At 48.3% G+C, this 18,365-nt stretch overlaps 1 protein-coding gene across 1 annotated transcript in view; it reads left to right on the top strand.

The window, feature by feature from the left end:
• The window catches only part of UCHL1 (ubiquitin C-terminal hydrolase L1), a 504,068-nt gene extending 486,812 nt beyond the window's left edge, over nt 1-17,256 (top strand). The window contains exon 7 of the mRNA XM_085643316.1: nt 16,936-17,256. Coding sequence (XP_085499442.1) covers nt 16,936-17,022 — 87 coding nt within the window. The 3' untranslated portion in view covers nt 17,023-17,256. The remainder of the gene's footprint in view (nt 1-16,935) is intronic.
• Nucleotides 17,257-18,365: the final 1,109 nt, after the last annotated feature.

Raw genomic sequence — 18,365 nt, 5'->3', positions numbered from 1 at the left:
AACACCCGGGGTGGATATCGTGGCTCCAGCACAAAGGGCAGAGGACGCGGCTACGGCAACACCAGGTCCTCCCCCAAGAACAAGCCGTGACGCCCTCTCCCTTCCTCCCGACCACATAACACCTGTCGGGAAGGCTACAAAGGTTCCTGTCCACGTGGAACTCCATCACCACGGACAGGTGGGTCAAAGATATTGTCAAATACGGTTACTGCCTAGAATTAACCAACTCCACCCACAATACCTCCAAAAAACCGTCCTATGTCCTCAGAGCACTTAACGCTCTTACAGCAGGAGGTGCAAAGTATGCTACTAAAAGGAAAATAGAGGTCGTACCCGTCCACGAGCAAGGTACGGGGGTGTACTCCCTGTACTTTTTAATACCGAAAAAGGACGGGTCACTCAGACCTATATTAGACCTGAGACCCCTGAACCAGTACATTCTTTCCGAGCATTTTCACATGCTCACTTTACAGCAAGTCCTCCCGCTGCTCAAGCAGGGAGACTTCCTGGCCACACTGGACCTCAAAGATGCGTATTTCCACATACCCATTCACCCCTCACACAAGAAATACCTCAGGTTCACTGTTCAGGGGCAGCACTACCAATTCAAAGTCCTTCCCTTCGGCGTGACAACAGCACCCAGGGTGTTCACAAAGTGCCTAGCTACTGTGGCGGCACATCTACGGAGGCAGCACATACACGTCTACCCTTACCTGGACGACTGGCTCGTTCAAGCGAAGTCAGCCCAGCAATGTGCCAGTCACACGTCCCGCACCATTCACCTCCTTCAGTCTGGGGTTCTCACTAAATTACCCAAAATCCCATCTCCAGCCCGCACACGTACAACAGTACCTAGGTGCGACTATAGACACACTGGCGGCCACAGCTCAGCCAAATTTAGTGAGAATCAACAGCATGCAAATGCTGATTTCTAAGTTCAAACCACAACACTCCCTTCCTGCGTGAGTGTTCATGCAGTTGATAGGCATGATGGCCTCCTGCATTTTCATAGTCCCGCACGCGAGACTACATATGCGCCCGCTTCAGGAGTGCTTAGCACGTCAGTGGAATCAGGCTCAAGGACAGCTGAAAGACCTAGTGTTGGTGAGCGGTCGGGCATACAACTCTCTGCATTGGTGGAATCCACAAAACCTTTGCAAGGGCCGACCGTTCCAAGAGCCTGTTCCACAAATAATACTGACAGCGGACGCGTCTCTCCAGGGATTGGGAGCTCATGTACTCAACTACACAGTGCAGGGACTATGGACAACACAACAAAGGAAGATGCACATCAACATTCTGGAATTGATGGCAATCTTCCTCGCAATGAAAGCATTCAAAGTACACTTGTGCAACAAAGTCGTGTTGATCCGGACGGACAACATGACCGCCATGTACTACATACAAAAGCAGGGAGGAACACACTCTCCACAGTTGTCTCATCTGGCTCAGAGCATGTGGAAGTGGGCCATTCAGAGGAACATGTTCCTCATGGCAGAACACCTCCCCGGCAAGGACAACCAGGTGGCGGTTCTGCTCAGTGGGAGTTACACCCATCAGTACTCCAACCGTACTTCCAGCAGTGGGGTCATCCAGAGATAAACCTATTCGCCACAAGCGAAAACGCAAAATGCCAAAGCTTTGCCGCCAGGTTCCCGCATCCGCAGTCGCAGGGCAATGCGATATGGATGAACTGGTCCGGCAGATTTGCGTACGCTTTTCCCCCAGCACCACTGATACTGCTGGTGGCACGCAAACTCAGACAACACTCACTGACACTCGTCCTGGTTGCTCCAACGTGGGCACGCCAGCCGTGGTACACTACCTTTCTCGAACTTTCCGTGGTGCCGCATCAAAGGCTGCGGGGTCAAACCCGAGCATTTGACGCAGAACCATGGAGAGATTCAGCACCCAGATCCGCAACAGCTGAACCTGGCAATCTGGCTCCTGAAGTCCTAGAGTTTGGCTACCTAAACCTGCCACCTGACTGTATGGACATCATTAAGGAGGCCAGGAGACCCACTACCAGAGCTTGCTATGCAGCCAAATGGAAAAGGTTTGTCATTTATTGCAATAACAATGACATTAACCCGCTAGACGCATCCATCCAAAACATTATTTGTTACCTATTACACCTATACCGATGCAATCTGGCGTACACCTCTATACGTGTCCATTTGACCGCAATATCAGCCTATCTACAAACCAGGCAGCACCTCTCAAAGCATTCTTGGAAGGACTCAAACGAGTCATTCCACCTAGCCACCCACCAGCTCCAATGTGGAACCTCAACTTGGTCCTCACACGCCTGATGGGTCCACCCTTTGAACCTCTACACTCATGCGAGATTCAATTCCTTACCTGGAAAGTAGCTTTCCTAGTAGCGATAACTTCTTTACGAAGAGTTAGTGAACTCCAGGCACTAACCGTCCAAGAGCCATTTATACAGGTTCACGCCAACAGGGTCGTACTACGTACCAACCCCAAATTCATGCCCAAGGTGGTATCGCAGTTCCACATGAATCAAACTATTGAACTGCCTATTTTCTTTCAAAACCCACAGACTGTCGCAGAAAGGGCACTCAATACACTAGATGTAAAGAGGGCCCTCATGTATTATATCGACAGGACCAAACCCTTTAGGAAAACAAAACATTGCCTTTGCCCCACACCACAAAGGTAACGCTATCTCCAAAGCAGGTATAGCCAGATGGATCGTTAAATGTATTCAAATTTGCTATCAAAAGGCTAAACGCACTTTAACGATTCCCCCACGAGCCCACTCAACACGTAAGTTAAGGGCCTCCATGGCTTTCCTAGGAAACATTCCTTTGCATGATATCTGTAGAGCAGCCACCTGGTCCACTACACATACATTTACCAAACACTATTGTGTAGATGTGCAATCAAAACAGCAGGCAGCTGTAGGACAGGCTGTTCTCAAAACTCTTTTTCAGACCGCTGCAGCTGGCACTGGTAGCCGCCGCTAATAAGAGGGCACTGCTATATATTCTATGCACAGATATGAATTCAGCAGCCCACATGCCTCGAACTGAATATGCTACTTACCAGTATGCATCTGTTCTTGGCATGTAGGGCTGCTGACATTCATATCGCCCTCCCTCCTCCCCGGCGCCTGTAGCAGCTGCAGCTCTCAGAATTACTGTAAAGCATGGTCATCACTTTCTGTATCTACTCCATCTCTGCCACAATGGCGAAAAACAATCTGAGGATGGAGAGGATGCCCATGCGCACTGTAGTCCAGGGGAGGAGTCACCTATCCCAGGATACTTCGAAGACTCTTCCAGGACAACAACGTGCAAACATCCGGACCCAACACTAGGCGGCGATCTATGCACAGATATGAATGTCAGCAGCCCTACATGCCAAGAACAGATGCATACTGGTAAGTAGCATATTCATTTTTTCCCCCCCTGCAAATGGCATCAACAGGTTTGTGGGGCTGAAATCTCGATTTTCCCAGCTTTTAGGGACTGACAGACTTGTTTGAAAACAACAATTTTTTTACAGTTTTGTCATTTTACTGGGATATAGTCCCAAACCTATTGAGCCAACATCAAAATGTACCGATCTCAAAACAACCTGGTTTTGCAACGGGGGGGGCGGGGGGCATGAGTTTTTGGCCCCGGGCTCGGCGGCCATCTAAGGAAACCTACCAAACCCACACATTTCTGAAAACTAGATACCCAGGAGAGTCCAGGATTTGCGTGGGTTCCAACATTTCCTACCCAGAATCCCCTGCAAAAAGACGATCAGTCTGGGTGATCTCGTGGCAACGCCAAAGCATGATCAACAAAATGCAGCATCCGACCACTCACCACAAATAAATCCCTGGTCGTCTAGTGGGCCCTATATTTAAAAAAAACTGCTTCCTGCCATGCACCGCATAGAGCGGGTTAATAAATGTATGTTATGTGGGTTGTGTTGGGATTTATGTCTTTTGTGATTGTTTCAGCCCTGATGAAGTTCCTTCATAGGAACAAAACGCGTTGGCTGATGCCCATGTTTTTTACTACTATGACCAATAAAGGAATTTGATGGACTCATTCATATGGTTTTGACTCCATTCCTGGTGCACCCTTAGTCTTTTAAGAATTGGCTTTCTGGATTCCAGCCGAGCTAAACGGTGGCGGTTTCCAGAAGTAGAGGCATAGGACTCTTAATGTTTGCAGACAAGGATTGATGTGCTGAACCTTAGGTCAGCCATTGTGAGGAGTTTTTTTTGTACAGATTCCCGAGGGACCCTGCAAGAAAACACCTTTTCTCTAGAAACATAGCCACCCATCTGCACTCGTTCTTCAAGAAGAAATCATCCACAAATTGCAGACCCTATGCATAAGCATTTGATCGTCCACTGTATCATATGCTGCCATAAGGTCCAGTAGAATCAACACGGAGGACGTGTTCTCATCAGCTGTCAATCTAAGCTAATCCAGTAGAGCGCATCACCAACTCACTACTTTAATGGGCCCAAAAGCCTGATTGATGAGAATTAAATTGATAATCTTCCATAAGTTTCATGAGGGTTTGCATACCACTCAAATTAAAGCCAGAAATAGTAGCGGGAATACTGGGCAATATTTATTTAAAGTTTTTGATCTGCCCCACCTTAAACAGGCTAACCATGGCCGCCTTACATCTGAGGCACTTTACCCGATGCCAAAGACTTTTATGATGGATAAAAAGTTGCCTTCCATAATTGGAAAGGCCATTTCAAATACCTTGGGAAGACACAGGTCTTCCAGCGAGCCAGATTTAACAGGTTCCTGAGATGAGGCCAGGGTCTCTAGATCCAGTAGCGGGAATGATGGACTTCTCACCCTTTTAGACCGACACATCAGCCACCATCAATGGGCAAGGACATAGCGGGGTGTTCCTTACTTCATTCAGGATATCCTTAATCTTAGCAAACACAAGGAGAGGGACAGAGCGCTGAAACCTTTCAGACACACCCTTATCTACAGATCTGGGTTGAATCCATCATAGTTCTGTAGTAGGGGGATCTCTGTGTATAGTCATAATCTAGTGAATAGTCCCGCCCATGTGCGTGGACCCCGGAGCAATAAAAAAATCTCTAAAAGGTGACAAATCATGCAGACCTGCATCCACCCTTAAGAGAGAATTTAATTTAAAGACAGATAATGCAGCCTATACCCACAGGCTACACTGTCCAGTACTTCAACTAGAATTCCACCAACATCCACAAACAGCACTGCCGGTCTAGTTTTTCTCCACATTGGAAAAAACCCTGCCTCTACCAGCAAAAGCCTCTGGAATGATAGAGAGGAAGGAGTGGACAGACAAGCCCCATAGGCTGCCATTATGTGGCTCAGAACAGGATACTGTGCCTTTAAAAAAACTTTCCAGATTTCCAGAACTTTCCCCAGTATCCCAGAATGCCCAGCAGGTCCCATTTACTTTCAGTTCTTTTTTCCGGCTCCTGCTAGCAGGACCCTGGAGCATTGAGCTCTCCCCTTTTCAAGGGTTTATTGGAGATTTTGTCAATTTTTGTTACTTTTTCAAGTGCTTAGTAGCTGGTACTGTCAACATGCCTGGCTTGTTCGACAAGTGCCCGGAATGTGGTAGAAAGAAGGCTAAAACTGATCCACACGATGTGTGCATAGGTTGCCTTCCCCAGTCCCACGTGCCTGAAGACTGATATCTGCCACTCGTTCTCAGCCAGGACCCTGAGGGACAGAATGAAAATCAGGCTTTAAGTTCTGGAGGAGAGAAGACTGAAGGCACCAGGTGGGTCTGGAGGGGCTGATTTGGCCCATACTGAGGCCTCTGGGGGGGCTCCCCAGGGGCAGGAAGACCAGTAAGCGCTCCCACTCGTCGAGGGCGTCGACGGCGACGTCTAGGAGGATGACCACCATCTGTTCACCGTCTCCCCAGGGCTCTGGGGAGAAGCGGCGTCGAGGGACCTGAATAGGCCGCCGTCGATTACATGGACGACGCTGTCTACGGCGCCGTCCAGCAGTCGGCGTCGAGATCGGACCCGGCATCGGCGCTCGCCGTCGAGGGGAGATCGCCGTTCGCCGTCGATGAGACGGTCGCCGTCCAAGGGGAGATCGACGTCGAGACGCTAGAGGGCAAGGAGATCGCCATCGAGGCGAAGGTCGCCGTCGAGGCGAAGGTCGCCGTCTAGGAAGAGTCATCGGGATCGGTGTAGTCTGGTGTATACGCCTCCTCGGATGCCTACGTCACCGCCTCCTCTCCCACCTCCGACACCACCACCACCGCCTCCACAGCCGCGGACACTGCCTCCGTCGCCTCCACCTCGGTCGTTGCCACGGACTCCAGTGGGGCCGCCGGCGGTTCCCCCGCGGTCGGTTTCCCTTCCGAGGTACCTGACTCCGCCGCAGGGTTCTCCGAAGCCACGACTCCCGCGGTCGCCGGGACCGGCTAGACCAGCAGGCAGACCGAAGCTGAAGAAGTCGCGCTCCCGCTCTCTCAGGAGGAGAAGATCACGGAGCCATGGACGGTCATCGTCTGACTCAGGACGACGCCGTAGGAGGCACAGGTCCAGGTCGCGCACACGCTCCTCGACCAGAGACTTTTCCCCGACGCTGTCGGACTCGCCGGGGACTAGGGTGTCTCCGGTGGACGATTTGGTCTCTTTCCAAGAGGTGCTGTTGAGAGGGGCAGCAAAGCTGGGTATCACGGTGACAGTTCCAACACCCACAACGTCCGTGATATTCGAGACACTTCATAAGAAACATCTGTCTCGCCCTCTACTGCCCCTTGTACCAGGACTGGTGGAACCCGCGTTGGAGCTGTTCCTCACTCCCGCGGTGACGAAGGCCGCCCCCTCAGGCTCATGAAAAAGTATAGGGCCCCGGAGTCGGACCCTACCTTTTTGAGGGTGGACCCGAATCTGGATTCGGTCATCGTGACGGCGGCGAGGAAACAACATGCGACCGCCCCTTCATCGACGTTCCCGCCTGACAAAGAAAGCCACTGGCTGGATTCTGCGGGCAGGAAGGTGTGTGGGACCGCCGCCACCACCATGAAGGCGGCAAGTGCAGGGGCTTTGTTGGGCCGTTACGACCGGGCCCTGTGGGAGTCCCTGCAGCAGTATGCGGACCTGCTGCCCCGGGACAAGGAGGACTTCTAGGAGACAGTGCGCGAAGGCATGCTGGTTTCTAATCAGATGATCGGCGCAGCGGCGGATGTATCCTTGTTGGCCGCCCACGCCTACTGTCATGGCGTCCACCAGAGGCGGCATTCGTGGCTGCGACTGACGTCCCTCAAGCCAGAGGCGCAGCAGAGTGGCCAACCTGCCCTTCTCGGGGGAAACCCTGTTCGGGAAACATGCGGATGATGAGATGGCCCGCATGAAGGCGGTGGCGGAAACCCTGACAGCCGTCGGGTTGGAGAAGGCCGAGAAGAAGAAGCGCCCGTTCCAGAGCCGGTTCGGGTCTTCGGGCTGAGGGCGTGGGCAGGGTTCGGGACAGCAACAGCAGCAGTTCCGCAGGCCCTTCCAGAAGCGCCAGAGGGGTAGAGGAGGCCAGCAGGCTACCACCACTACCAAGGGCCCGGCCGGGTCTCGGCCCTGAGCGGCTACTTCCCCCTCAACCGTTACCCACTCCAGTGGGGGGAAGCATTCAATTTTTTCCAGCAGAGTGGAGAAAAATTACTCCGGACAAGTGGGTGCTGAATATTGTTTGCAATGGATAGTCTTCGGTTTATCAGCCCGCCTCCAGCGATTCCGCCGGTCAGCTCTCGATTCCAGCTGAGAGAGCTCCAGGCGGAGGCAGACATCTTGTTGAGAAAAAAGGCGGTAGAAGAGGTACCTCTGTCTCAAAGGGGAAGAGGTCTGTACTCTCGGTTCTTCCTCGTTCGCAAGAAGGACAAGAACGTGTTCAGGCCCATTCTGGATTTGCGACAGGCAAACAAATGGATTCGCAGAGAAGTTTCGCATGCTATCGTTGCACCAGATTTACCCTCGGCTGCAACGGGAAGACTGGCTCTGTGCCATAGATCTACAGGATGCGTACTTCCATGTGCCCATAGCACGGAAGCACAGGAAGTTCCTGCGATTCCAAGTCGGCGCCAATCACTATCTATACACAGTACTGCCATTCGGGCTAAAGTCTGCGCCCAGGACCTTCTCGAAGTGCATGGCGGTGGTGGTGGCACACCTGCGGAGGAACAAGGTGTTTGTCTACCCGTATCTGGACGATTGGCTGATCAAGGCTTCATCCTTCTCGGAAGCGCTAGATCATTTCCGATGGACGTGCGCTCTCTTGCACAAGCTGGGGTTACACGTCAACATGTCCAAATCGGTCACGACTCCGGTCCAGTGCATACAGTACCTGGGGGCCTCCATCAATACGCGGTCAGCAAGCGTGTCTCCTTCGGAGGAGAGACTGTTATCACTCCTTCGGAAGGCTCAGGACCTCATGACTGCTCCATCGACGACAGTGAGGAAGGTGTCATCTCTACTGGGATCGATGGCCTCCTGTATCTTCCTCACGCACGGCTACACATGAGACCACTGCAGGAGTGCTTGGAGGATCAGTGGGATCAGAGGACAGGTTCTTGGGACGACAAGATACGGCTGTCGCTGCATGCTCTTCAGTCTCTGAAGTGGTGGTGTTCGGCGGAAAACCTCCTCAAGGGGGTTCCCTTCCACAAGGACATTCCCACGACGAGTGTAGTGACGGATGCTTCTCTCCAGGGCTGGGGAGCGCATTCCGGTGACTTGCAGATTCAAGGAAAGTGGTCTCCTTTGGAATCGACGTACCACATCAATTTCCTGGAACTCAGATCTGTCTTCCTGGCACTGAAGGCCTTCCTTCCGTCCTTCCAGACCAACTCGCTGCTGATACAGACGGACAATACAACCACGATGTATTACCTCAACAAGCAGGGGGGGTCGAGATCGCGCACTCTGTCGCAGGAGGCGCAGGCGATCTGGCTGCTGGCCCGAGGACTGACCATTACGGCCACGCATCTGCCAGGGGTGCAGAATGCTCAGGCGGACGCCTTGAGCAGGCTGATTCAGGAAAACCACGAATGGGTCATAAACGACGAAGTACTAGAAGTCTTCGCAAGGTGGGGGACTCCAGACGTAGATCTGTTCGCCACCGCCGAAAACAGCAAATGCCGAGACTTCGCATCCAGGAACTACCAGCGGGGGACGCTGGGGAATGCGCTATGGATCGATTGGTCGAACAGCTTTCTGTAAGCTTTTCCACCCATTCACCTGATTCCGGCGGTGCTCATCAAGCTGTCCCAGTCCAGGGCGTGGATGATCCTGATCGCCCCGGAGTGGCCCAGGCAGTGGTGGTTCACGGACCTTCTCCACCGGTCTCTCCTTCCTCACATGCGGTTGCCGTGCAGGCCGGACCTTCTCACGAAGTTCGGGTGGCGGATGGTGCACCCCAACCTCTCGTCTTTGAGTTTGGCGGCATGGCTCCTGAAATAGTGCAATATGGCCATCTGAATCTACCAGACGATTGTATGGACATACTGAAGGAGTCTTAACGAGCTACCACTAGGACATCCTATGCTTACAAGTGGAAGAGGTTCTGTATCTGGTGTAAGTCCAAATACTTTGATCCGACAACATGTAAGGAAGATGTCATCCTTCCATACCTTTTACATCTGGCGCAGTCTGGCCTTAATTTCCATTCCATTAAGGTTCATCTGGCTGCTTTTACTGCTTACAGGAAATGCCCTTCACAGACTTCCTTCCTTCAGATCCCTGTGGTCAAGGATTTTTTGGAAGGCTTGAAGAAAGTGTTTCCTCCCGTCAGACTTCCCTCGCCTTCCTGGGACTTGAATGTGGTGCTGTCCAGACTGATGAAGGAGCCTTTTGAACCCATTCACAAGGCTTCATTGCAGCACCTATCCTGGAAGGCGGCGTTCCTAGTGGCTATTACATCGGCCCGCAGGGTGAGTGAACTTCAGGCATTATGTTGTCAAGAACCTTATACTGTATTTCACGCTGCTAAGGTTGTTATGCGTACTCACCCTAAATTTCTTCCTAAGGTTATCTCTGATTTTCATGTCAACCAGACCGTAACTTTACCTACGTTCTTTCAGAATCCCTCTTCGCCAGCGGAAAGGTCTCTCCATTCCCTGGATGTTCGGAGGGTGTTGAAATTCTATCTGGATAAGACCAAGGATATTCGTAGGTCTGACCAATTGTTTGTTAATTATGGATCAGTCAGGACTGGTCTTGCGACCTCTAAGCAGTCCATTTCTAGGTGGATTGTGTCCTGCATACAATTGTGTTATCAAAAGGCTAATAAGACCTTAGGGGGTAAACCTAAGGCTCATTCCACCAGGGGCAAGGCTGCCACGCCGGCTTTGCTGCGTAATGTTCCTATTGCGGAAATCTGCAAGGCGGCCACTTGGAAGTCGGTCCATACCTTTGCTGCGCATTACTGTCTGGACTCGGATGCCAGGGCAGATGCTCAGGTTGGGCAGGCTTCGCTGCGAAATTTGTTCGCACAGTAGTGTTTTTGTCTTGTTGTTCTCCACCGCTGTTGTTGTGTGGGGATGGGCTTGCCATTCTATTCACTAGATTATGACTATACACAGAGATCCCCTACTACAGAAGGAGTAGTTTCTTTTCTGTAACTCCAGTTCTGTAGTAGGGGTATCTCTGTTATAGTCATAAGCGCCCGCCCTCCTCCCCGGTGGAGAGATATTTATTCATATGAAGAATGCTACAGGTCTGGCGTGCTACGCCTTCAAAAAGAACTGAAAGTAAATGGGACCTGCTGGGAATTCTGGGATACTGGGGAAAGTTGTGGAAATCTGGAAAGTTTTCTTAAAGGCACAGTATCCTGTTCTGAGCCACATAATGGCAGCCCATGGGGCTTGTCTGTCCACTCCTTCCTCTCTATCATTCCAGAGGCTTTTGCTGGTAAAGGCAGGGTTTTTTCCTATGTGGAGAAAAACTAGACAGGCAGTGGTGTTTGTGGATGTTGGTGGAATTCTAGTTGAAGTACTGGACAGTGTAGCCTGTGGGTATAGGCTGCATGAGCTGTCTTTAAATTAAATTCTCTCTTAAAGGTGTATGCAGGTCTGCATGATTTGTCACCTTTTAGAGATTATTTTTTATTGCTCCGGGGTCCACGCACATGGGTGGGACTATTCACTAGATTATGACTATAACAGATACCCCTACTACAGAACTGGAGTTACATAAAAGAAACTACTCTTTTTTTATTAACTTTGAAGTGCTGCTATTGGAATTAAAGAAAGATAGAGCATAATCCTCGCCTCCGGTCCTGACATAGAATAACATAACTTCCATTGAACTCAATGCATTATTAAAATTGTGTTGCCTATTGCAACCACTTGTAACTGTTTATATAAATACTTTTGCAATATGCAATTGACTTTTGTAAAGTATCTCATTCTGAGAAAGTATATTTTAAATCCAATTGTTGGTTCTAAAATAAAGCATATATTTTTTTATATATAAACCATTGGCCTAGAGTTCAGTTATTGAGTGTGTGAAACCATTTGCTGATTGAGTGTACAACAAATGCTTTACACTGTCCTCTGATACTGCCTTACTGCTCGACCAAGCTACCACTTTAGAGAGTAAGGTTATATCCAACTTTAGCCTCTGCCAAGCCTCTGGGGACTGTGGACTCTGTACACCCTGTACCTATTTGGGAGCAGTATATACAGAGCCACTTTCTCAGTTATCTCTTGCTTCTCCAGTATTGTATCTTTCATAGATTCACATGCTTTAATCTTCCCCTGTCGTCATGCTGGGAGTCAGCACGGTAACAGTAATTAAAGCAATGCCAATTCCTAACTCAAATTGAGAACAATGGACATTGACAAAGTCACATTTTTTTAATGCAACCAAACTTCAGAGTCGAGACCCAGAAGCATTCATCCCCTGCAGAGCCACCACACCTCAGATTTCTTACCACACGTTGGGGAGTCTTTCCTGAGCTCTGCTCAGTCTGTTCTTGGCAACTTTTGACCATTTAATTCTTCAAACTATTCTTTGATCTTCAAACATCTGCAGATTATTTACAGGTTTTAACCATGTCGGAGGGAATCTTAAAAAAATATATAAAAGCTGTACATGCCTTGTAAATCTCGTCAGAGGCCAAGCCTGTTCCCGGAGGACCCCGATAAGGAATGTCTTTGCTTGTACCCTCACCATAAACCAGAGAAGTGCAAACATTCACACCTTTTCTGCCAAAACCTTAAAGGACCATAAAGCCAGGCTCCTTCTCAGCCTCCACAAGTAGGCTCACTCTGAGACGCACACACTAATGGTGATGAAGGGAGCGATTTTATTAAAGGAAGCTCAAAAATGAGGACTCATCTGAACTCCAACAGGCAAAATCCCAAGGCAGAAATACCAGTGTAGAGGGCTGGAATTAAAGAACCTGCTGAACTTTCACTCCCACACCTTCACCTACATCTGCTTTTGTGACACTGATTTTCTTCACAGAAGGTTCCTTAAAAGTTCTGAGAACAGACAAGTCATAGAGGATCATCCCGTCGATGCTGAAGGCGTCTGCACATGCGTTCCTCTCCATACCGTTGACTACGTCATCTGCGACTCAAACTTTATCGACCAAGACACTACTGACTACATAGTCATCCAGGATCTGATGACATTCCAACACCCATTAATCATAATCCTTCAATGGTGAGAAGGGTTTATTTGGCCTAGCCTACAGCCCTACACAATTCAATGAAAAATGCCAGGGCACTGAGGATGCTGATCAGGACACTTCTAGATACTTGGGTGATTTTTCTTCTCATGGCAAGCAGCAGCAGTCCGTATAGGGTTATGACCCCTTTTTTCTGGAGCCTTACCCATATGACCCTGAACAGCATTATGGACAAGGACACTGTTAAGGTCCTTCCATCTCTGATCACTGACTTGCACCTTTTGTTGAATGATTATAATAGCTTTCTGTAAGCAAATTCCCCGGCTCTACATACTATGGCCCATTCAGAAGCCCGAGGTAGTACCACTTTTAACATACTCCTGCACTATGACCGCATAAGGAAGGTAGAAGAATGTCACATCACAATGCAGGATAATTGTCAGCCAGAATGGAATGATTGTGGCGACATTATCTGCTTCGCCTTCCCCAATCCGGGCAGATTCAACTCCAGTGGATAGTGAAGGTTTTCACAAGTTCCTTAAGTGCATCAAAGTGCTTTGATTTACCTCTCCTGGTCAGAGTACTTCCTTTCTTCAAGGGTTCGGCTCAATGATCCAACCCCATAGAGTATATCTGTCGAGTGTTAAAGAATGAACACATACTCCCGTATCCCTCCACTTCCCCAAAAATCCTCCCAAACAACTTTAGACCTTCAAGATTTTCTTGGACCTTTCTAAACTTAAGTATTGGGTGGCATGTGGTATAGTGCGTGCGCCCCTTCAGTGTAATCTGACGTGGACAGAAGGAACTCTTGAGATATGCCAATTGTGGGCCCCCAACTGATTAGAAACCTATATTTCTTAGTCATATTGCTAGTTGGTTTCAGTAGCCATAATGTTACATAATCATATGTGCCAGTGTATAATGGGCAGCGGGTCCTTTTTGGTCTAGTTAGTCTGCAGTGTTAGTTTTGCTACCAATAGGCAGTTCCATAGCTTTAGTTAAGTGTTTTAAGTTGAATGCCTGAACCTACATTAAAACTACCTTTATGTCTTATAGAATAGGATTTCAGAATATAGTTCACGGTATAGTTTTAAGTTCTGCTTATCTATAGAATTTGGTGTGATTGCCCCAGGATTAAACGGGCATCTCATGATGACACAGCCTCGCCAGACAGGCCGTGGGGTGGAATGTATGTAGCTTTATGGATATGAATACTGTAGGAGGCTGGCTTAGTTTATGGTGCATTCTTAAGTGGGTGGGTGGGTGACCAAACCATATACTAGAGTGCAATGTGAACTGCAATGGAGGTCGAGATTTGACCCAGAAGACTTGAAACACAGCCACATACTCAATGCAAGTCAATTGGGAAGTTGTAGTTTTGAAGGACCCTGAAAGTTCCATGGAAGATTAGTTACCCCACCCATGGATACCACAGGAGCCTGAATACCTACACCAGGTAATCCGGGCAGGTAGGTGCGAAGTGACATGGGAAACAGCCGTAGACCACAATGGAGGACTTCAGTGAAGATGCTGGTGAAGAAGGTAAGTCTGTTGGAGTCCAAGGATGGGTTCTTGAAGAAAAGAACCTGCAAGCAGAGGGGACAGTCTGCCACTCTGAGTGACGGGGGGGGGGGGGGAGAGAGGGGGGTTACACCAGGGCAAAGTGACAACCAATGAAGGAAGATGCTGGGGAGTTGACGGTGACCTTGTTGCTGCAACTGTGACGACCAGGCAATGCTTGTTGAATACCAGGAGCTATTTGAGTTTTAGGGAGTCAAGAACCAGGGTCACCAACAGTGAACAGGTGTGAAACGAAGAAGGTGCAGTGTCCGGGACCAGCAAGGTCCAAGGGACTTGCCAATTGCAGGAGTCTGAGCATGCCAAGCAAACTGGAGCCAAAGAAGACCATCGAAAGGACCCACAGGCCGAAGGCACAGGAGCTGCTAGAGTACCTGGAGCAGCTCACCAGATGCAGGCCCATGGTGCAGAGGATGCAGTGAGGAATAAGATCTTAGCAGGAAGAGAGGCTGGAGCTTTGTGGAGCACAAGGATCTCTGGATAAGTCAACAAGCCTTGGCAGCGGCAAGTCAACGTGGTGCACAGGGGTGCTGTTCCAGTGTTTCTGATGAGATACTGGCTTCAAACTATGTGAGAAGACAGTGCAGGCCTGTCTTGGGAGTTGTAGAACCACCACCTTGGTTGCTGGGCCTTTTGAAGTCCAGAGAACCTCATAGCAGCAGACGGTCATCTTAGTTGCGATGCCTGCAGAGGCAGGGGAGTGACTACTTCACTCAAAGGGAGATTTCTTTGTGTATCTCTGATGCGCACTGGCCTGCAGAAGAACCTGGATGAAGCACTAGAGACTGGCAGGACGACAAGACCAGGAGCAGCAGGAGTCTTCCCAGATGCAGTCTGTTCCCAAAGCAAAAACCAAAGTGCCCAGATGGTAGAAGTGGCTTTGGATCTGAATCTTGTACCACGACTAATCTGATGATCCACCCACATGTAATCCCTTAAGTACCCAAAAGAAAGGGTTGGGACGATTCAAGAGTCCCTCCCAGAGGTGGAGCTGGATGGAGGGGAGGATACTCCCATGTCTTTTGTCCAGTTTCATGCCAGAGCAGGAGCAAACAGCTCCCTCAATTGGTTTTATTTAAGTATGCATATAGGGCACCAAATGTGCCCATCGAAGGAGTCCTGCTTCCCCTGCTGGAGCCTGGCTCATCAGCAGGAGGGCAGATTAGAGTGTGGTTACCAGCAGCACTAGCTTGCTGTTAGACCCTGAAAGGCTGGTACCGGGAATACAGGCAGGCTCCCTAGGAGAGCCCCCAGTTCATGGGATCCTACATCCAACACTGAAATCTGTGTTTGGATAGAATTCCAACATGTTTGATACCAAATATGGCCGGTTTAGGTGCAGCCAATATGTAGCTAGACATCTCGTAGTTGACTTTATGTCCACTAGATTTATAAAATGGCTGACTGCACTTACAAAGCCTGAAGAATGGATTCCTGGGTTTGTATGGGTGTCCTGCTCATGCAGGGCACCCTCACACTTGTAATGTAGCACCCTGCCTTCAGGATTGAAAGGCCTACCTTTGGGGTGACTTGTAGGTTTTAAGTAGTGATCTCAGAAATAAGGAAACTTATCTGAAGTTGCGCTAGCACCAGTTCTCTCAGACTGCAATGGCAGGCCTGTAGTTGGTTTGTGTGGTCTTTCATGGGTGGCATAATGCATGCTGCAACCCATGGGAGACCTCTGGTGTACCTGGGCCCTGGTTACCCTAGTACCATATACTAGGGACTTTGAAGGGTACACCAGTAGCCAATCGGGACTGTACTAAAGTACTTGCTGTAGTCCAATTTAGGGAGAGCACTGCAACTGGGTTCCTGATTAGCAGGATCCCAGTTGGACTAGCCAGAAAACAGAATGACACCAGCAAACAGTGGGGGTAACCATGAAAGCAGAACATACTTTCCTACAAAGAACAATCCAATATTGGTTATTATACACCTTTCGAACCAGTATGATGCTGCTAGTCTTATTTAGATATTACTTTGACAATTGGGTGTCCACTTCCTTCTTTGGTGACCTTGTCCACTTCTGCAAAATGATAGCGTGAGGGCAATGCTTCTTCCTGAACGAGCAGTGTTTTATCCAGTTATTTCAGATTGCTGCCTACATGTCTGAATTTCCTTGGGTCTACCAGGATTTTGATGCTAAATTGAAATGAATACTTTATTTCAAAATTAGTCCGTTTAGTTCAGATTGCGTGAAGAGAATTAAGTTAAATCTTTGTAGGAGCTTGCGTCCAGTTTTTGGATCCTCCTAACAAGTGGAGACTATTGATTTTGGGTTTGAAGATTCATATGATAAACTGATTAACATATTTATTTTGCTTTTAACGTCTACTTTGCAGCTGAACAGGAAGATTTTCTCTTGGTTGAGTTGTAATCAGAAACTGATGGCAGTGTCCTACAACCTGGTCCACGATTCCTTTTCAAATATTGTCCCTTTGTACCAACTAAAATGCCCTACTGCGGAGCAGTTTAGCCTCGTTGTTCAGATGTGACTTTTGAGCTAACTTTTTGAATTTTTCAATGTTATCTTGGAGCCATGGAAGATCACTTGCTTGTAGGTCCTAAATGTTTTCCCATTTAAGTGTTATGTATGTGCACTAACCCCAGTGACTGTTAAGCTGACTGACTTTAAATGTACATGATTAACAGTGCGGTCTAAATATTTGGCTATACATTGTTTGATTTCCATGACCGCAGAGTAAATGAAATATCTTTTTTGTAGGATGCTGCTAAGATCTGCAGACAGTTCACTGCTCGTGAGCAAGGGGAACTCCGGTTTTCTGCTGTGGCTCTCAGCAAGTCTACATGAAACGCCAGCAGCTCCTACTTGTATGCAAAATTGCACAAGCTTCAACAATATTGTGGCTGTCGAGTTTTTGGTGAAGGAAGTCCCCACTGCACTGCTTCTGTACTTCATTCCCCAACTGGTCCAATATTGGTCATATTAAAGTGTACTGAATGCTTGCATTGTATTGCCTTGTTACATGGTTACTTGTTGCGATTGTTAAATCTGAGAGTTGCAAATAAATGAGTGTTCAATCCAGCTTGTCACTATTATTTTGGAACACTTGCAGTGTATTTCATATGGGAGAGCCCCTAAAATACATTTTCATTTCATTAAGGACCCATGTATGAGATTTTACAGCCAGAACAAGTTTGTTGGCAGCACATTTAAACTACTTCTGAATTGTTCTGGGGAAAAGTATTTGTAAGATTGTCGGAACTTTTCCAATCTTTTTGTCTTTACATTTTATTTGCTAGTTCACTGTCCAGCATCCAATCTTACATATTCACATGCGGAATAATTCCATGTCCGAGTCCCCAGTAATCTTAAATGGAAAATGTTCTCTTCCAGGGAATAGTCAGTCATAAGCACTGAATAGTCCCTCCCACACACAAGATCCCGCAGCAAGTTATATATATCTTTTATATATATATATATATATGCATGTGTGTATATATGTGTAGGGGCAAATCTTTGGTGCAGTTCTCAACGAAGAAAAGCTGAACTCCAATAGTAGCTAGCTACATTGAGTTTTATTCCACTGGCTGACTCGTTTCAACCAACACGGTCTTTGGCTTTGACAAAGACGGTGTTGGTTGAAACGCATCAGCCAGTGGAATAAAAGTTTTGGTGTAACTATTGGAGTGCCGGCAATTCCTTGAACTGCACCAAAGATTTATGCCCATTTGAAAAGTGGGTCCTGCTCCTACCAGCGTGCACCAGCCCCAACAGCTGGATGTGGTCAGAAACAGCAGGGAGAGCTATTTTGGAATGTGTACCTTGCATATATCCATCTGCAGCCTGAGTCTATATGGCACGGTTAAATTGAGTTCATTTTGAAAATAATCCAATTACATAGGAATATTTCATTAATAAAGAAATCGCAATAGAAATTCTTTCACAAACCTTTATTGAAAGGAAGGTGAATGAGAATTAGCTTAGTCTGCTATAGAAAGAATAGCGAAAGCTGGGACTTCCTTTGAGAACCTCACAGTACCCCCTGTATCCCAGCGTGCCTCACAGGTGACCGTTATGTCAGTTAATTTTTCCAGCTTCTACAGGTAGGATCCTGAGCTCTGCCTTTTTGGTAGTTTAGTCAGTAAAATGTTTCCAAAAATCATTCAATTTTAACAGGTTTTCAGCAGCTG

This window comes from Triturus cristatus, chromosome 2_2 (genome assembly GCF_964204655.1).
Source record: "Triturus cristatus chromosome 2_2, aTriCri1.1, whole genome shotgun sequence".
In the NCBI taxonomy this organism is placed as follows: domain Eukaryota; kingdom Metazoa; phylum Chordata; class Amphibia; order Caudata; family Salamandridae; genus Triturus; species Triturus cristatus.
This window is presented reverse-complemented; position numbering and strand designations above follow the sequence as displayed.